The following is a 20,651-nucleotide window of genomic DNA, read 5'->3' as shown; positions in this document are numbered from 1 at the left end:
CTTAATGATTGCTTTTCTGCAATTTCATTGGCTGAAAATATGGGTTGTATTATAATAGTGGAATATTCCCAGAAAAAATGGTAAAATTGAAAAGTAAGTAATTTTAAATATATTGGTTTCTTTAAATGCTATGTCTTTTCTTGGTTATTTGTATGAACCAGATGTGTATAGAATACTGATGTGATGTCAATTTTAATGCATCATGAATATGACGGCTTTTCTATTTATAATGATGTGCAATAGATATGTCTGAGATCTGCAGCTCAGTAAATGAAGTACCCCAATGTTTAATAACACAACATAAAACTTGTAAAAATGAATTCCCATTCAATAATGGATATTTAATGCCACTTTTAGAGTTACAATGCCTGTATGCCATTGTTATGACTTTATGACCATGAAAATCATTACTATGCCTTTTTTTGTGATGATATTATTTTTAAATATAATTTTTGTTTTTTTTAGTGGCGATTTTCAAAGGGATTTTATACATACGCACAACATCTGTTTCAAAGAGGTAATAAAGTGCTTTTAAGCCTTTTAACGGGAGCAGACTGTAGTTTATTTTAGTAATGTCTCGTGTAACAGCTGTGTAGAAATGTAACAGTTCTCGTTAATCGCTTATATCCATGGAAATATACTGATATTTAACCTCAAGTATTACACTATATAAACTCAACGTAATTATATATTCATGTGAACACAAACTATTAGTACATACTGTTAAAACTTCTATAAATATTATACCAAATACTCAAAACAAAATAAATTCATTATTTTACTTTATTTTAATATTAATGGAACCATTAAATTGACATTCAAACATATTATTTACAAATTATGATAATAATCCCCCTCTACAAAGTACTGCATTAAATAAAGATGTAAGGAAAGACTAAACTTACAAACAGTACGCTACTTACTGGTCAGCATCGAGTACGCAGAATGAATCAATGAAAGGGAAGTTGCCGGCAATCGCCTCAAACTCGGCATGTGAGATAAAACCGTCTCTGTCGTTATCGTAGTTTTTGAACACAGCCTGTCAAAAAAAGTAGTCATTAATATAATTTTATATTAACTGTTTCTTAAATATAATATTACAATATAATAATGAATTTTTAGTTTGACTGTCATATTATTGAGGTTTTTTTTTTTTTGTGTTTGTTTTTGAGACCACTTAAACTTTGTGTGTTTGTAGATGTGTTAAAGTTTACGCATGACCATGTGTTTATTTGTATGCTGATTTATGCCAACATGTCATAATGTCAATGACTCATGAATTCCCAAGTTTCAAACCCTTTGAGCTCTTTATGAAAACAGTTTACGTGTTTTTCACACAGTATTTGAAAGAGACAGGAGATGGCAGAATGAAGCCAACCCCTATAACATCGTGTCTTCTGGGGTTTATTATAATCAAGCATGCCTACAGAGCTGTCATACCTCAACCATGTCATGGACATGTTTGTTGATTGTCTGCGGATCTGGCGGCCTCATACCAGCCACCCACTCCGCAAACACCACCGGCTTAGTCGGTGTTGATGGCTGAAAAGAAAAGAAATACGATTTAACATTACAATATATATTTTTAATTCGACTGATAATTGTAAAACTAACTGCAGACGATGAACAAAAAAGCTTGACGTTAATTATAATAAATATAACTAAAGCTACAGGGAACAAGTGCCAGCTGTTGTCTGACAATGTATAAAAGATGCATTACTTTACATAATTTTTAATATTGAAGCAACATTTTTGAGCCTCGATATACACTCTGGTAACATGTATACCAAGTTTTATTGAATAACTTGAATGGTTTAGGAGTTCATCAATGGCCAGTGTTAAAGTGATACTGACACTGAGAATATGGCAATATGTTGACTTTATTTCTTCGAAAATAAACAAATGGCTCATCAAGCAACCATTTAATGAATCAATTTGAAACAAGAGGTACTCACAGAGGAGAGTGAGTTCCGTGGTTCACGAGCGAGAGACAGCTCGTAAATCTCGTCTTCCGTGTAGTGCATGTCCAGCGACAACTGTGAACAAATAACACAACATTATAATAAAGTTACTGCATAGAAATATTTGTATTTATCAAAACAAACATCTAACAATACAAATTTATGATACAATATTATTATTACAGAATGTAACAACCAGTACTATCGTCAGTTTAAACATTATATTATTTACAACGATTGTGAAAAATGTTATGATAGCTTATACTATGTCACTCTCTTTGGCACGATGTTCCACGAGAGTGTGGTCATGCGTTGTGGAGGAAACCAGAATACCTGGAGGAAACCCATTTGTCCGGCTTGGTGACCACTTACCAAACTCATGTGTACCCAGGCCGGAAATCGAACCCAGGTTGCCATGGTGAGAAGCAACCGGACAACCAAACTATCATTGACATAGTTTTGACCAATGAATGTTTAACTTGTTCTATAATGCAGTTTGCTATTATTCTAAATTTTACGACTCAGTGAAACTAGAGATTTGACTGGAACACACAAAGAAGGTGTAACCAATTTTTATCGGGCAATAATTTGTCAATTGGTTGTATGACCAATTGCTGAGAGTCATACAAACAAAATATGGCCATCAAATGCTTATTCCAGCCTGTTGGTCAACTACTTCTGTGAATGTCATTCCCCAATGGATTACACAGAAGAAAAAAGATCTATCTACCAGCAACCCTTTATAGCTGCACTCCCACAAATTGAACGTATTGACAACTTTTTTATTTTTGTCTTGGAACAAGCCATTTTTGCGAAAATGCATGGAAACCAGTGATATAAGACTGCTGGCAAAACATTTGATCGCAGATTTTTATATTTGAGTTTAAAAATTGATGTTTTATGCATTTGTCTTAACCCGTAAGGAACAGTTTAAGCCATAAAACATTACTTTTCAAATGGAAATATGAAAATCTGCGATCTGATCTTTTGTCAGCAATCTTCTATCATTTGTGTGCAGATATTTACGCAAAAATTTGCTCTTTCCAAGACAAAAAATAAATATTTTTGTAAGAATAATAAAATCTGTGAAAGTGCAGCTTTAAATGTTTTGAAGTTTATAAAATGTGTGTACCCTGAGGGTGTTTATGAGATCCATATTGGCGTAGACCCCCGGAATGGAGTCATGTGTCTGTAGCTTTGTTAGCTCTCGAAGAATCAGTGACAGTTGAGCCATTTTCCGGAAATTGATCAAGTTCCCCTCCACACGGTCCGGCAGGGCAGTGTGTAGGAGAATGAGGTCCTTCAAGTGTACACCCCTGGAAAATAAATATTTTTTTTTTTATATCCTTTGAAAATATAGATATCATTTTTCACGCCATGGAAAAAATAGATATCTATTTTCATCCCATGGAATAGATAGGTAAGTATTTTTATCCCATGGAAAATATACAGATAACAATTGCATCAATGGAAAATATAAATAACTATTTTCACTCCTGGGAAATATAGATAACTATTTTCAACTCATGGCAAAATGTAGATTATAAGTATCTTCCATGGCCGAGAGTGTAAGATAGGTTCATTCCGACCCGAGCTTAGGGTGTTTTACAGAAACGAGGTTTACTGAGTTTCCGCAAAACACCCTGCGCGAGGGTCGGGATGAACCTATCTTACACGAGCGGCTATGGTAGATGCTTTTTCTCCCACCTCAGTTAAACAAAATTAAGTAAAAATGTATTTTTTGCTGGAAATCTTTTGTGCTTAGTGAAAATAATTGTGTACGGATATGCAATAATTCGTGGTTGTCATGGATATTCGCGCAGTGATTCAGAGTATGTAAATGGTCTGCTCAGTCTTTAATTAATTCTAAGAAATTCATTATTTCTTGAAAGGTGCGTGAATACTGTGTTCTGGTGACATTTGAAGCAAGAAATAATTAACTCGCGTTCTAAATATTGCCACAAGACAAAGTTTCCATGATGCGCTACAGACGACAGTCTTCAACAAGGGAGGTAATTACAATGTGGTAACCATTAAAAGAAGTTCCATACGGGTATTTTATCTTCGCCTGTGGGCAAATGTGTGAAATATAAAGTCCATTGAACTAACGTTATTTGAGGTCTGAGTCAAAACACCATGATGCCCTAAAACTTTAACCGAACCTTTTCAGTTGATCATGGACCATAATTTGTATTTTGGATAACATTGAGTAATGCGACCTAATTGTATGATGGCTGTCAACAATTGTGTGATAATGAAGTCCATTGAATGAAGGGTATAGGAAATATTAGTGAAAATCACAAGTTGCCATTTAACTTTAACCAAACTTTTTAAGCCTACCAAGGGCTATAATTTGTATTAAGGATAATACGGAGTAAAATGTGACCTAATTTTGTGATGGTCTTGAACAACTGTCTGAAATATGAATTCCATTGAGTTATAAGTGAAAATGCCAATTTGCCCTTGAACTCGAATCAGACGCCAACGTTTATGCAGACACCTGGGTGAGTAGTACAGTCCTCCTAATTCTTCAAATAATCATCCTAATAAGTGTTCACATTCATCATAAATTAAATTATCAACATCCAATAATAAAACTGCCGAAGAAATTCATAAAACCTCAATACAGGACACAATAACCTGACTAATGACAAACAATTGACCGAGTCTGCAGCGAAACATTTCCCTTACTACACACAAACTTTGTCATCAGACTGTCTACCACAAGAAATGAGCATGCGGTTCAAAGGTTTCTCATTAATTTTGTTGCAGTCTGAAATGGCTTCAATAAATATGCTTGATGAATGCCACATCAGGTCTTTGGCCTGTTGGCCTACTGACCCGATTCGTTTTAAGTAATCATGCCAATATGTGACAAACCACTCTTCCAACATTATCATCTCAGTCTGTCAATTAGTGTGTGTTTTATTGTTCCAAGTACTGTCGAAGGCTCATTGCTTAGCAGATGTTGTTGTATTGAAAAGCAATAATCAGAGGGAAATCAAAACACTACCCTGTAACATCAGTGCCTTCATCAATACGAGAAACCATCTAAGGCCAATATATCGGGTAACTTAATTGCTAGATTTTCATTCATCCATTTTTTTTTTTAAATTATCAATTTGGTATTTTTCACTGTTTTGAAATTTTAGTTCATTCTCACATCAAGATCAAACATCAGCCATTACAGGGCTTGGACACAATTTCAACAAGGTCATTTTCACAATGACATTCATTTGCATACAATTTGGCTTGCTTTTCTGAAAAACTCAAATAAAATGACATTTGATATCCTTTTTAGCGTATAATAAAAGAAAAATTGTTTGTTTTAGTGCAAGATCGCAAAATATTTCACCTCATGAACACTGAAAGTAAATATTTCACTCATGGTACGCCACTTGTCTAATAAAGCTTTTGGTGCTCATTCGGTGAAATATATTGCGATCTTACTCAGAAACAAACAATTATCCTTTGCCTAATGTTAAATAATTTTATAAAGAAGCATGCAGATACAACCTTTTTGCTTTCAAAATTTTCTTTGGCAACAGATATACCAAGTTTCATTCAAATATGTTGAAGGTTTTGAGTTTTGGCCAAAGCTCAAGTTTTTGGCATGACGTGGATGACGTCAACGACCCTAAGACTATTACAATATCTGGACAAGTTTCTATTCTTCGAAAACAGACAAGCTAAAATACAAGACACACAATTCCAACATTTGAAATTAAGATCAAAGATTAATGGAGTTTGCTTTGTAAATATTTGATTAAATTGGCCCTATTAAAAAATATTTGATGTTCTTATCTGACAGAAATGAGGCTTTTTCATGGTGGGTGGGTACAAAAAAATCACTTATTTTTCAGACAGGCTTACAATATGGGTATTTTAATACGGAAGTCTGGTGACAGGCTTACAATATGGGTATTTTAATACGGAAGTCTGGTGACAGGCTTACAATACGGGTATTTTAATACGGAAGTCTGGTGACAGGCTTACAATACGGGTATTTTAATACGGAAGTCTGGTGACAGGCTTACAATACGGGTATTTTAATACGGAAGTCTGGTGACAGGCTTACAATACGGGTATTTTAATACGGAAGTCTGGTGACAGGCTTACAATACGGGTATTTTAATACGGAAGTCTGGTGACAGGCTTACAATACGGGTATTTTAATACGGAAGTCTGGTGACAGGCTTACAATACGGGTATTTTAATACGGAAGACTGGTGACAGGCTTACAATACGGGTATTTTAATACGGAAGTCTGGTGACAGGCTTACAATACGGGTATTTTAATACGGAAGTCTGGTGACAGGCTTACAATACGGGTATTTTAATACGGAAGTCTGGTGACAGGCTTACAATACGGGTATTTTAATACGGAAGTCTGGTGACAGGCTTACAATACGGGTATTTTAATACGGAAGTCTGGTGACAGGCTTACAATACGGGTATTTTAATACGGAAGTCTGGTGAAAGACTTACAATACGGGTATTTTAAATCCAGAACACTGGTGAAAGACTTACAATATGGGTATTTTAAATCCAGAACACTGGTGAAAGACTTTTCTGTAGTTGCTGAAGTTGTTGTTGGATGACAGCAGTTCTGTGTATTCCATTAACATCTGGAACAACACATATACACATATACATTTGTACTTATAATATGTCATAATGGCTGAAATAACACAGAGTATGTTTCAAATCACACACAAAGCATCTCTGAAAATCTCACACAAAGTATCTCTGAAATCACACACAATGTATGTCTGAAATCACACACAATGTATGTCTGAAATCACACACAATGTATGTCTGAAATCACACACATATATGTCTGAAATCACACACAATGTATGTCTAAAATCACACACAATGTATGTCGTAAAGTATGCTTGATTATCACACACAAAGTCAATCTGAAATCACACACATTGTATGTCTGAAATCACACACAAAGTATGTCTGAAATCACACACAAAGTATGTCTGAACCTACACACAAAGTATGTCTGAAATCACAATGATAGTTTATAATCACACAGTGTTCGTTATAGATTTTAAACTATACAGTACTGTTTGAAATTTAATTAAATTTAAGTTTGCCTGAAATGAAACTCAAAATAGATAATGTACCTTGGAATGTTTTAAACAGTATAAAATCTTAAAAAACATTAACTGGCAACATTTGGATCACAAGAGTTTAAAGAGATGAAACCATATCTAAACAATACCTTCTGAGTTTCCGAGGGAATGCAGGCAGTGGTTTTGTACAATCGAGCCAGGGCGCTGTGTGTGAGACCCCCAATCACTGCCATCAATGAGTTGAAGTTCTGCAGTACTCGCAACTTCTGCAAACGTTAAAAATTACTTATACAACTAACAACAGCTTTAGAATATCACACCAATTTTGCTCTATGTTTTTGGCCAAGAGAAGCTAGCGAGAAACGAAAATGCAATGCAATATTGCATTTAGCTTAAAAACAAGAAAGGTCGAAGATAAAACAAATTTCTGTATGATTAATACTTAGAATGATAATCCATTTTTTAACCTTGCATGTGTATGCTAAAGGAAATACCACACAATTTTTTTTTATATAACTGTTTCAATCTTCTGGAACGTGTCATAACCATTACATAACATAACATTTTACATTAATTTAGCCTTATATTCATTTTTTTTTTTTAATTAGGAGTGGTTGCTTTAAAGAGTAGTTGATTTGCCTGAAAAATGGGTGCGGTAAATCTATACAATGAAACATCAACTTGGGTTTGATTGAATGGAAAAGAAAAACAAAGGCTACGACGATTCTATAGAGTTTTTTCTTTTTTCATTTTTATGTTTACGAAAATATGCATGCATTATTTTTTTTAAGGGATGGCAAAAAGTCCCTGAGTACAAAAATCAATCAATCATCCAAGTTACCGAGAACCAAATCACTATTTTTTTTTTCGAAATTCACATAATACACTATTTACAGACGTAAGTATCAGGTCTAGACAATTCCAATAAGACAATTCCAGTCCCTCGAATCCCCGCTGTTACCAAAATTGACCCTAATAAATTAATTGACAGTTGTTTTGAGAGTTGCAAACTGTCAACAAAGGGCCCTAATTTGCAAATAGCACTGGTGTCAATTAGCGATGTTTTGATAGCAGTACATCGCCAACACAATTGTATTGTTTATCAATTAGAAATTTTTCACTAAACAATTTACAGTGACGTGCGAATTAGTAATGACCGATACGAGCAATGGTTCCTGAATGGGCATATTTTTGGCAATGATTATCACAATTGATTGGTGGATATCTTTATTCAGGAAATGTGCATATTAATGAGGTAAACAACAATATTTCTGTATGAAAAACTGCATTTTAACTATTATTTTGTAGAGTAAACAACTAAACAATTTTATAAATAATTTTTGTTCATTGCAATTCTGAATGTTGTTTATTATTGAGTGTAGTCTCGATCATCTAGTCGCTCCAATATGATCAGAGTTTTACTTTTGATTCATATATTGTAGTACATAATTTATGTATGTATTGAATGAAATGAAAAATACGAATTAAAAGCATGAAATAACATTCATTTTCTTTTTATTGATTTTTCTGTTAAGGTACATATTGACGGTCTTATTTAAAAATGAAAATGGCCAACATATCGACCAACACACAAAGTACAGGAACGATACATGTATACACGAACTTGTCTTTTCTGAAAACCAATTCAAGTTATCCGAGTAATCTAGTACCCGAGTACTCAATCGGAAGATTGTTCCAGTACTCGAGTACCAATTTTACTACTCCTTGCCATCCCTATTTTTTTTCTAAAATGTTGATATTATTACTCGTCTTTTTTTATGCTTATGTGCCATCATAATTATTCCGACACTAGCTATCACATTCCATGGCTCCCAAGGATGCATATTAATATTTATGTGAATAGCATATTAAAACACACATAAACAAGTTTAATCAATATCTATCAATGCTATCAAAAGTTATTTGGCAAAAAAACATTTTTCTATTTCAAGTAACAGTGACATTGACCGTAGCCCCTCCCCACTCAAAAGCAATCCCACGCTAGCTCTTCACATGCTACCTACACACCAAGTTTCATCAATATCTGTCAATCCTAACGTAAGTTATTGGGCGGAAACTATTTTTCTATTTTTAATAACAGGCGACCTTGACCTTAGCCCCACCCCCCTCAAAAGCAATCCCAAGCTAGCTCTTCCCATAAGCTACCTACACACCAAGTTTCATCAATATCTATCAGTGCTAACTATAGTTATTGAACAGAAACCAATGTTTGACGCCCGCCCACCCGCCCGCCCGCCTGCCCAATGACAACCTCATTCTAATAACCCGGTTTTCGTTGAAAACCTGGTTAAAAAGAAGCAGACCTTTACTCATGTTAGTGCAGCTCAGGGAATATACAGAGTTTCTGGATCACTTACCTTATTTGATAAAGGCATCTTGAATGCAATATAAGGCCAAAATTTATGAATCGTTTATGACACAAATTTGTTTTCAGCCTCTCTGGGGGCTATGTATTTTTGGTTTATACTGGCCCAGTTATACATGAACCATCTGTATCTGTACAAACCTTAGCCACATTGCAGAACTTGACTATGACATCAGCGCGCTGCTGGGGTGTGGTTTTACTCAGAACCATACACTGTATCCATTGTGAAAGGCCGTTAAACAGTGCAATCGACCGCTCCAATTTTGGGTTGTCCTTTAATGATGCTGTCATTGCATAGTTCTTGAAATCTGTGAACTGAAAAGAGAAGATTACAGGAATTAACACAATCGTTCTGCTTTATGTGATCTTGAGATGTCTCTTAATTTATACCTTTCTAATGCAGTCATCAAAAAAAATGTTCTTGGTGAGAGAGGTTTAGTGGTATAGCTAGGTGTTGGCCTCCCACCCAAGAGTTAAAAGGTTCGATCCCCACTAGGGTTACTTTTCCATGGACTCTTAAAGGACACAGTACTGTTTCTACCCAGAAACAAACTTGAGAGTGATTCTATAAGCTATCAGCTTTCGTCAAAATCAAGCTAAAATCCTTAAGTAAAATCTAACAATGGAACCTGTATAGACCAGGGGGACATTCCATTAATAATCTTCAATCCTTTTTCTTGTATACTTGTAATATGCTGGTGTATTATCGTATTATGAATAAATATTTTTTAAACCAATAATCATAGGCACAATTTTGTACCAAGGAGAGGTTTTCAATAGTATTACTGCACTGTTAAAATTTCAGGTAGAAAATCACTCATTTGTATACTTCTTGAAAAGGCATTTAAACCGGGATGTGATTGACCCAGCTGGCAGCTGAAGGGCTGAAATCCTTATTAGGCAATGGTTTTTTGAGGGGCTCTGAACAAAAACTTGCTGTAGAGGAAAACTGGCTTTTTAAAAGCAATTTTGTGAGCTTTCCTGACTTCAATTTAAAGCCAACTGGAGGGTCCCAATATTACTAACAACAAAGTAAGTATACATGTATTTTTTGTCCCTATCATATTCAGATATTCGCGAAACCGCAGACAAATTCTGCTGATAAACAATTGATAATTGACCTGATCATAGTATAATTTAAAATACACATTTAAGCTATGACATTACAATCAGCATCTCAGTGCATGTGCACCAATAGATCCCGATCCAGGACAAGAGAAAAAGAATTAGATCAATACTGGTGGCGGAACCTGATCTCTGAACTTAAAATCCACAGGAATATTTCAAGATACTGGTGTTTTTCTTGACAGCGTGGAAATCATGAGAAATGTCAAAAGTGGAAATCATGAGAAATGTTAAAAGACGTAGTATTCCTACATTTTATGGCTTTTCAGTACAATTTGTCCAGACAGAGTGACATTTTGGGATGATCTGCCAAAAATATCCTATTTAAGTTTTAATGACAACAATGACAAACCACACTTGAATTTATTGTCTTTTCTTCTATATCTAATAACAACAGTGCAAAAAAGGATTTAGACGAGGGCGATACCAGCATGCGTCCCCTCTTAAACTGTTCAAATTTACTCTTTTTTTATGTCAGCATCCAAGAAATAATATGAAAAGAATGCACTTACATGCACTATTTCAGATTAAAATGGCTAGTTCTTTCCTTAGAATCAACCGCCGACCCCAATTAACTCGTTAAAACCATGTATTGTTCTGCAATTTTTTTGGAAGGGGCCGTTTCTTTCTTAGTTGCGATACCAAACAATGCCCACCCCCTCTAACTCTTGAATCCCCCCCCCCATCAGTCTGTACACAGTTTTCACTGCTAGACCCACCATTTAGGGCCATGATCAAAATTTGATGCAAACTCCATGAAGCTCTTATAAAACTTCTTTAGTCACGTTAACTTATCAAACTGAAATCAAAATATTGATCACATTTGTCCATTGACAAATAAGACTTAACAAAAAAATGTTTGTTTTGGATAACCTGACCCTACCTTATAAAATCCGCAGACCGTAGTAGTTTAAAAAAAATATATATATTTAATTAAATAAAATTAAAAAATGTCCTCACGCCATAAACACAATTTTGTTTAAATAAAGCTCCATAACAACAGCAATATAATTATGAGTGACATTTGCAAGAGACAGTGCAATTTGCAAGAAAATGATCTTGACAAAGTATATTTGGAAACTACAAAAAAAAATCCCTACCTACCCTACCTCATAATTTTGGGGATGTTTACACTAAACAGCTGAAACAAACAAAATTAGGCCCAAGAGGAATCTGGACAAAACAATCTGACAGACAAAACAGAAAGTTAATGGAAAACTGCAGCCAGCCCATGAGAATGTTCTAGTTTCTTGTATTATGTAACAACATTGCTGTTCGTCTTAAATGTAAGATTCACACTGAATGACCATACCCACTAAGTAAATGGTTTGTCTATAATCCAAATATATTAATTCACAAATAAAGCAGGTTGAATATCCAAAACTTAGGCAAAAAAACAAAACAAAAAGTCTATAAAAAGGGTAAGGTCGGCGCCTATATTGTAGGTAAGGTCAGGCAATCGGAACAAACAGTATATCTTTTTAGGTCTGAGAGAAATAGTAACATTTCAAAAAATGTCTATGTTATGATCATTAGGTCGCAAATTTTAAATGTTTTGAAAATTGCTGAAACAAAAAAATTGTGAAAAAAGGACATAATGAAATTGAAAAAATAAAGTTAACAATTAATAATCATCCTACATTGATACGCCTGAACGCCCGATACTCTAGGTAGGTCAGGTGATCTGCAAGCTCCTCTGGTTCCAGATGATTGAACACCAGCGACACCTTGCGATTGTGGCGCATTGACGGGTTGCGAACTGATATACTCCGCATCCAGTCATACGATGGTCTGAAACATTAATAGATGCACTTGAATTAACATGTTGCAAACAGAAGCCTTTCTCTGCCTTACACTCTTTTCACTAAGTTACTAATTGGATCATACAACCATGATGTGATATTATTCATCAACAGAATCCAACAATCCCTTTACTGGTTAAATTGAACAGTTAAATGACAACCAGGGTTGAGTATACTACAATACTGTGATTTAAGGTCATTACCGCTTTCCCATGTGAATAAAGGTCAATACAACTTTCTTATGTGTTTAAAGGCTGTTACCACTTTCTCATGTGATTAAAGGTCATTACCTATTTCCCATGTGATTAAAGGCTAGTATGACTTTTCCATGTGATTAAATTCCCATGTGACTTTTTTATGTTATTAAATTCCCATGTGACTTTTCAATGTGATTACTTAAAGGTCAATACAACTTTATCATGTGATTAAAGGCTGTTACCACTTTCACATGTGATTAAAAGCTGTTTCAACTTTCGGATGTGACTGAAGGCGCTTACCAATTTCCCATGTGGTTAAAGGTCAATACAACTTTATCATGTGATTAAAGGCTGTTACCACTTTCACATGTGATTAAAAGCTCTTTCCATTTTCTCATGTGATTGAAGGCCCTTACCAATTTCCCATGTGGTTAAAGGCCTATTGAGAGTTAAGGCTGTTTCCACTTACAGATGTGATTAAAGGCCCTTTCCAGTTTCCCATGTGCTTAAAGGTCATTACCATTTTCTGGTGTGGTTAAAGGCTGTTTTCATTTCCCATCTGATTAAAGGCCTTTACCAAATATATGTGATTAAACTCCCATTAAAGGTCATTACCTTTTTCCAATGTCATTAAAGGGCACAAACAAACACTTTCTTGAATCAAACAAGCTTTAATTGTAACTTGAAATAACTTACACTTTGGAAAGGTCCACAAGCTCCTTAAAAGTGCTGTTGCCTTTTCGCTGGATTAAAGAACCAAATTTTTTGATCTCAGATTGCAGCTTGGTATCCAGGTCAAACTGAACAGGGAAGTTTCGAATCCAGTACCTGTAATTATAAAATTGTAAGAATTTAACCAGGAAGCTCCATATCCAGTATTTTGCGGACATTTTATGGTAACCCGGGAAAACTGAAATAATGTAATTGCAAAATGGTGAACCAGATAGCTTCCAATACATTATATTGCCAAAGTTTTTGATGAACCAGGAATAATCTGAAATAATTGAACCATAAATGGTGATCTAGGCAGCTCCCAAACCAATATGCTGGGTAACTTTATGGATAACCGGGAATAATTTAAAATAATGGAATTACAAAATTATGGTGAACCGGGAAACTCCCAAACCTGTATGTTGCAAAATTTTATGGTGAACAGGGAATAATCTGAAATTAAAAATTTGCAAATGGTGAACTGGGAAACTCCGAAACCAGTATTTAAAAATATAGGATTGCACTAAGGTGAACAGGAAAGTTGGAAAATGGTGAGATTTGCTGAATGATAGCTGAAAGTAGAGGCTATGGATGTTCTGTTGCCACCAGTATCTGTAAATTTCAGTGTATGTATTTATAAAAGGTTAAAATTATTGTGAACAGGGAACTAATAGATGAACAAAGGCCAGACATTTTTCAATCACTGATTGCAGGCCCTTATAATATTCCCTGACATATTGTGTCTGTGTTGATTTGAACCTATTTTACAACATTTGGGAAACAAGTTTTTTCAACATTATATCAATCACTGTGGTCTTGTGCTGTGGGGAAAACTGCAGTATCTGGAAGAAAACACACTCGTCCGGCTTGGTGACCACAAACCAAACCCATAAAATTGCACCCAGGACGGGGATCAAACCCGGGTCGCCTTGGTGAGAAGCGAAAAAATTAATTAATGCATTAAAATTAAAAAATATAAAAACATTATTGCATCAACCTGTAATGTGTGTGCCTTTAAACAGACAAGGTTATTACCATAATGCATCTGTTAGAGTTTTTGACACTTTTTAATAGGACTCTTCAATGTGTAAAAACTAAAGATGCACTCTTACTCCCAAATAAGATTTACCACAATTAATAATATTGTTTTAATATTCCAAAAAGGATGAATAAATGTCGAAAACAATGGTTCTTATGAAGGAAACCGAGTTTCATTTGAGAGAAAGGGGCAGAAAATACAGTATTTCTACCTCCTGAGAATATAGTGGATAACAGTTCATCTTTTAGCATTAACAAATCATTTAATATTTTTCCCTTTCTGCTATTTAAATACATGGTTACAATCTTGTTATAAGTAATTAATAATTTCCATAAGTGTATTATTTAGTAAGTTAAGTTTAAGGTTTATCAGTCAAAACTGATGAACTTTTTATACCGGTACATGTGTATGGATTGATTTTGAATAAGAGTGTCATTTTAGGAAAATTAAGGTTGTTAAATTATTTAGACTGGTTTTGTAACAAACCATTACATAAACTTCTTTAACATTTTTATTAAGCATGAGCAGACTTAAGTGATGAATGTTCTAAATGAATGAACCTGATGAAATCTGTTCCGAACCATTAACAACATAAAATGGATAGAGTAAATACTGCATATCAAAACAGGTTAATTATAACACTAAAGTTGCGGCTTCCGAGAAATTTCAAACACCTGTTGTCAACTTCAATATTGACAAATCCCGCGCAATGCAAACAAGGAGATATTCTCAATACCACACGATAGTTGCAAAACATGACATGATGAGAAACATGATAGGCTTGTTCTCCAGTAAAACCGGCCAATAGTCAAATCAGAGATTAGATAACATATTGGAGTCTTAAAGGGGGAAAAACTAAACCAGAGAAATATTGGAAGGCAAGTTCGCCTTGTAAATTGTGTCACAGACACGATCGATGCCTGACACACATTTCCCTGCCGACTGAAAAAACCATCAAGCCCCAATACACAGGACTTTGAATCAATGACAGTTACAAATTGAATCTAGACTCAGTCTTCTCTTTCATTCTAAGGGTAAGATTTGAAGAGGCAAGACATTTTGAACAGCTTGTCCTGTTTCTATTTGCAAATGTTGTGTCTTTATTGGCTTTCCTGGTATTTGTTGCATGGGTGGCAGGGGGAATAGTTTAAAGAAATGTAACAACTGAATCATTTCTCAATTATTACTTTCATTTTGAATTATCCATAACAGTAACTTATTTTGTTAAGGCTGATCACAGGAATTAAGTTATTCTTACTTTACTTGCATTCCAAGGAAACATTATATACAATGCTGTTTTCAAATGAACTTAGCATTTAAAGGTTTTTGAGAATTGAAGGCTGTTTTCAAGTGAACTTTGCATTTTAAGGTTTTGGGGCATTGAAGGCTGTTTTCAAATGAACTTAGCATTTTAAGGTTTGGAGCACTAAATGCTGTTTTTAAATGAACTTAGCATTTTAAGGTTTTTGAGCACTGAATGCTGTTTTCAAATAAACTTGGCATTTTAAGGTTTTTGAGAATTGAAGGCTGTTTTCAAATGAACTTAGCATTTTAAGGTTTTGGGGCATTGAAGGCTGTTTTCAAATGAACTTAGCATTTTAAGGTTTTGGGGCATTGAAGGCTGTTTTCAAATGAACTTAGCATTTTAAGGGTTTTGAGCACCGAATGCTGTTTTCAAATGAACTTAGCATTTTAAGGTTTTTGCATGAGCACTGAATGCTGTTTGCGAATTAACTTCGCATTTTAAGCTTTTTGAGCACTGAATGCTGTTTTCAAATGAACTTAGCATTTTAAGGTTTTAAAGCACTAAATGCTGTTTTTTTTAAATGAACTTAGCATTTTAAGGTTTTTGAGCACTGAATGCTGTTTTCAAATGAACTTAGCATTTTAAGGTTTTTGAGCACTGAATGCTGTTTTTTAAATGAACTTAGCATTTTAAGGTTTTTGAGCACTGAATGCTGTTTTTTTAAATGAACTTAGCATTTTAAGGTTTTTGAGCACTAAATGCTGTTTTTTTTAAATGAACTTAGCATTTTAAGGTTTTTGAGCACTGAATGCTGTTTTAAATGAACTTAGCATTTTAAGGTTTTTGAGCATTTAAAGATTGTGGCTTTTGCTCCATCCAATCACACAGCACAATTTCAAATTAAGTTCAACATTTAGTCTGTTAATTCATTTCACACATCAAAAAAAGCCAACAGCCAGCCGTCAGCGTTAGAGCATATTTACGTATCAACTTTGAACTTACTACTAATGGGCCGACCCAAACACCTGTAAAGGATGCACACATGTACAGTTTGTACTGGTTTCGCATCAACCGGCCAAATAATTCATGGCTGTAATTTATACACTTTGAAGTGTTAAAACCTCAAATTGCATAAGGTGCAGTACAATTTGTTTCTCTCTTTGTTGCAAAAAGGCATTATAATCATCCCTTTATTACCTGATGGATGAGTACGCTTTGATATGTTTATTTGTAAATTTAATACTTTATTGGTTTCTTACTTGGTATGTAAAAACTAAGTTGTTTTCATAAAATTAGACCGATTTGTTATATTTCCCATTCATTTTTATGCTGACAACAAAATGCTGAATATTTGGCTAGTATGATTAATCCTCACAAACAGTAGTGTGTTTTTTATACTGTGCAGGAATTATGGTTAAAAGTTTAGGCTCCAATTTCTCAAACCTGTCCTTGAAGAGATATAATAATTATCTTTGTGATAATAACGATTACCTTTTATTAATTTGTAAAATGAGTTCTCGATCCTGAACGATTTTAAAAGGAGAACTTGTTATGCTTTGGTTTTTAGTTCTTGTAACCCAACCCTACCTACTAAATAGGCACCAACCCTACCACTTATAGTCAGTTGGTTAAAAAACTGATTAAAAGAAAATGTTTTGTTTTTTTAAGAGTGTGTTTTAATCTATATTTTAAAATCTTTAAAGCTTTAAACAGAATATTTACATTAAAATATAACAAAGTTCTTATATAAAGCCTGATAGAAAAAATAAAATAAGCAGTCTACCCACCCTTCCTGTTTTTGAAAAGGATGTAACCCTAACCAAACCATTTTTTTGGCCCCAAATTGATGATTTTTTTAATAATTTGCGGCCCTGATAAACACATTTTCCAAAAGAAACACTAATGTCACCTACCTGACAGCGTAGCACATCTTGGCCTTGTATATTTGTATGGGACAGTCTTTCTGTGTTGGCTGGTGCGCACACTGTGCAACGGAACATATAATGTCTTCATCACATTTCTGGTAACTGAAATCGCTCGTTAAGGGAAAATAAATGAGAAAAAATCCTTATGATCACATTTAAAATAATTATTTGTTCTGATTAAAAATAAATCAAAATTTCCTCATCTTATTATTTATTGCTTCAGAAAGGTTACTGATAACATAAAAATTATGTTTGTATAAAGTATTAACCAATAATTATATTGCTGTATTTCATTGGTTAAATGATGTTGTGCTTATCCAATAACAACGAAATATTGAAATAAACAATGACATCATAACCCATTGCGTGTATTACGTTTTTATCTATATAAACGTCAAGGCATAATTATGTAAATATCCCCTGTGAGTAAAAGTTCATGAAAAGTTCATGAATTCATGAATGGTTCATCAACTTCACAAACAGTTCATGAACAGTTTTTGATCGATTCATTAAATATAATTAGCTAGATTCATGAACAAATGTTCCTGAATGGTTCATGAACTCGTCTTTTCACAATTTTTTGTGAATGTGGCCATTTAACGTTCATGAATAGTTCAAGAATAGTCCATGCACTTGGTTCTAGAACAGTTCAAGAAAAGACCATGAATCATTCATGAACGATTCATAAAATTTTACAGAGGAATTATCACACTGAATCATGTACCAGGAAGGATACAGTTGGACGAACGACTGCGCGAGCTCGTCTGAGGTAGTATACCACTTGTGCATGAGGAACATCACGTTGGGAAACTCACTGTCTTCCAAAATACTCCCATCATCCCCTGTAATAGACAACACAGACAACAGCTATAAAACGGTCCAACTTTCACATATTCTAGGTGACATTTTGGGGTGGAGCTTTACAAAACAGTAGCAGTTTTTACAACCTGGCTTTGTATAAAACCAATAACTAATCCCATTTACAAAGAATCTAGGGTGACATGTTGGGGTGGAGGTTATATACTACCTTTTACATACTGGCTTATAATACTTGGATATAAACCAATCCCATTTACACTAAATCTAGGGTGACATGTTGGGGTGGAGGTTATATACTACCTTATACATACTGGCTTATAATACTTGGATATAAACCAATCCCATTTACACTAAATCTAGGGTGACATGTTGGGACCTTATACATACTGACTTTTTATATATAAGCTGTAAACCAATCACTAACACAGAATCTATAGTGACAATATTGTGCGGGTGGAACTATTGTATACTAACTGTAGCATACTGGCTTCTTGAATAATAGCTATAACAGATTTTGTTTTCAGACACCTCCAAAACTCTGTAAAAATCAATGACGCATTCAATCTGAGAAGGGAACCTAGTCATAAAGCATTTTTTTCTTAAGTTGAATGAAAACTAAAAATGTTTATACACCAAAATTAGAAAGAAGGCATGCAAAGAAAAAATGGAGGGTGTTTAAAATTTTATATTTTCACTAAGAAGCTTTATGAAAACAGCCCCAGACATCTAAATTAGTTTAAAGATGTTACTTACCAAAACTTACTACACACAAGTGTATCAGCCTGTCTGGGGTGGCGGCACGGATGTTGACGCCGTGTAGGACTGGTTTTTCTTCCTCCATTAGGTTACATACAGACTGGTTGCCATGGTTACCATCGCCCCCGGCAACCACGTCCTGGGCAGGCATGGGAAACTTGAACCCTCGTATACAATCCACCTCGCAACATTCTGGAAATAAAATAAGAGATTGCTATTAAACAGGCTCGACACCAGATGGTTACCAAATTTGTAAAATACAGTATTTCCTCAAAAACAAGCCTTATCATGACTGTCAATTTGAGCTAATAGGAGGCGGATACATCTTTTTACATGATAAAAATAATAAACGCAACAGCTAGCAACAATAATGTTTCTGTCTCAACTTTGTTTCACCGTTTAAAATAGCGCAAAATGGTTTCCCAGTTTAAATCATATCTGTTTATGAGTACCGATAAATATATCAACGCTATCATAAAACTTACTGAGATTTACGTGGTTGACAACCTCAGTATATTTCAAATGGAAAAATGAGATACATCAGTAAAGTAAGATTCAATGCATTGTACACAACAATTTCAATTTTATGTAAGTTTTTGACAATTTTCTTTTTCTTCCAATTGTATCATCTGGTGTCTAAGCTCCTTTAATATAAAACCATATTTATCTGTCTACCATTTAGCTAATATCAGTCATTTAACAAATTTATTAAACAACTATAAGGCTTGAGGAAAGGTCACCGACAGATTTGATTAAAGATTAAATTTTATTAAACATTATGATTTAAACATCAAAATGAAATGTAAATCTGCAAAGGTGTTTAAATTCAAATAGTAACCTGATCTCCCAATGTAAATTAATGTTTTTTCTTCACTTTTCGACAAATATGAAATTTACTCTGAAAAAACTCATCAAAAGCAACCTGTCTAAACTTAAAAGTTATAATCCAATAATAAAATATTTATTTGAAAATACAGATTAAATGCTGCAAATTGTCACCCAGTAAATGATTCCTCGTTGATTAAACATTTATGAATATATGAAATTTACCAGTAAATCTGCTGTAAATGCGATAACCGAGACCAACACCTGCCCTCAAGACAACTGTGCACAATTTTAATAATTCATCAAGTTTTTGTATCAAATGTTATTAGCTCGTAATAAACCAAAATATAATCAATGTCGATAGAGTAAGGAGTTGCTATTCAATACTACTGATATTGCTGCATGATCTGTAAACAACGCATGCTAAGTATTAAGACTAGGACTTCCGAACGTGCTCATGATGCCAAAAAAAGAGAAAAAAATCGTGAACCAATCATGGTTTATAAGCCAATCAAACTCCTGATTGACACGTTGCAAAAAAAATATAAAAAAGTTCCAGGAAAACCTATTACTAAGTGCATCATATGACAACCCCAGTCAATTGTCAGGAAAAGTAAATATTTGCTTAAACTGGAAGTCGTCATGCAGTCATTCACTCCTTACAAATCATGACGATATTAACGACAGAAAGCATGGCTTCCATTAAAGGAAGTATGGAAGTTATAATATCATATCCAGGGGGAGGGGCATCAGGGTGAGGGACATCAGAGGA

The 20,651-nt window shown here is 34.3% G+C and overlaps 1 protein-coding gene across 5 annotated transcripts in view; it reads right to left on the bottom strand.

Annotated features, from left to right (window-relative positions):
• Positions 1–20,651, bottom strand: part of LOC128208134 (ras guanyl-releasing protein 3-like) — a 61,406-nt gene that overhangs the window by 13,809 nt on the left and 26,946 nt on the right. For all 5 annotated transcript variants that reach the window (XM_052911506.1, XM_052911510.1, XM_052911508.1 and 2 more), the window contains 12 exons: positions 19,052–19,246; positions 18,216–18,321; positions 17,468–17,581; positions 13,255–13,386; positions 12,200–12,350; positions 9,576–9,749; positions 7,198–7,314; positions 6,492–6,589; positions 3,094–3,277; positions 1,956–2,036; positions 1,441–1,542; positions 924–1,039 (listed from right to left, as the gene is read on the bottom strand). In XM_052911506.1, the coding sequence (XP_052767466.1) occupies positions 924–1,039; positions 1,441–1,542; positions 1,956–2,036; positions 3,094–3,277; positions 6,492–6,589; positions 7,198–7,314; positions 9,576–9,749; positions 12,200–12,350; positions 13,255–13,386; positions 17,468–17,581; positions 18,216–18,321; positions 19,052–19,246 (1,570 nt within the window). The remainder of the gene's footprint in view (positions 1–923; positions 1,040–1,440; positions 1,543–1,955; positions 2,037–3,093; positions 3,278–6,491; positions 6,590–7,197; positions 7,315–9,575; positions 9,750–12,199; positions 12,351–13,254; positions 13,387–17,467; positions 17,582–18,215; positions 18,322–19,051; positions 19,247–20,651) is intronic.

The sequence above is a fragment of the Mya arenaria genome, chromosome 11, assembly GCF_026914265.1.
Source record: "Mya arenaria isolate MELC-2E11 chromosome 11, ASM2691426v1".
Classification (NCBI taxonomy): domain Eukaryota; kingdom Metazoa; phylum Mollusca; class Bivalvia; order Myida; family Myidae; genus Mya; species Mya arenaria.
The sequence above is the reverse complement of the archived record's forward strand: the minus strand, read 5'-3'. Positions and strand labels throughout refer to the sequence as shown.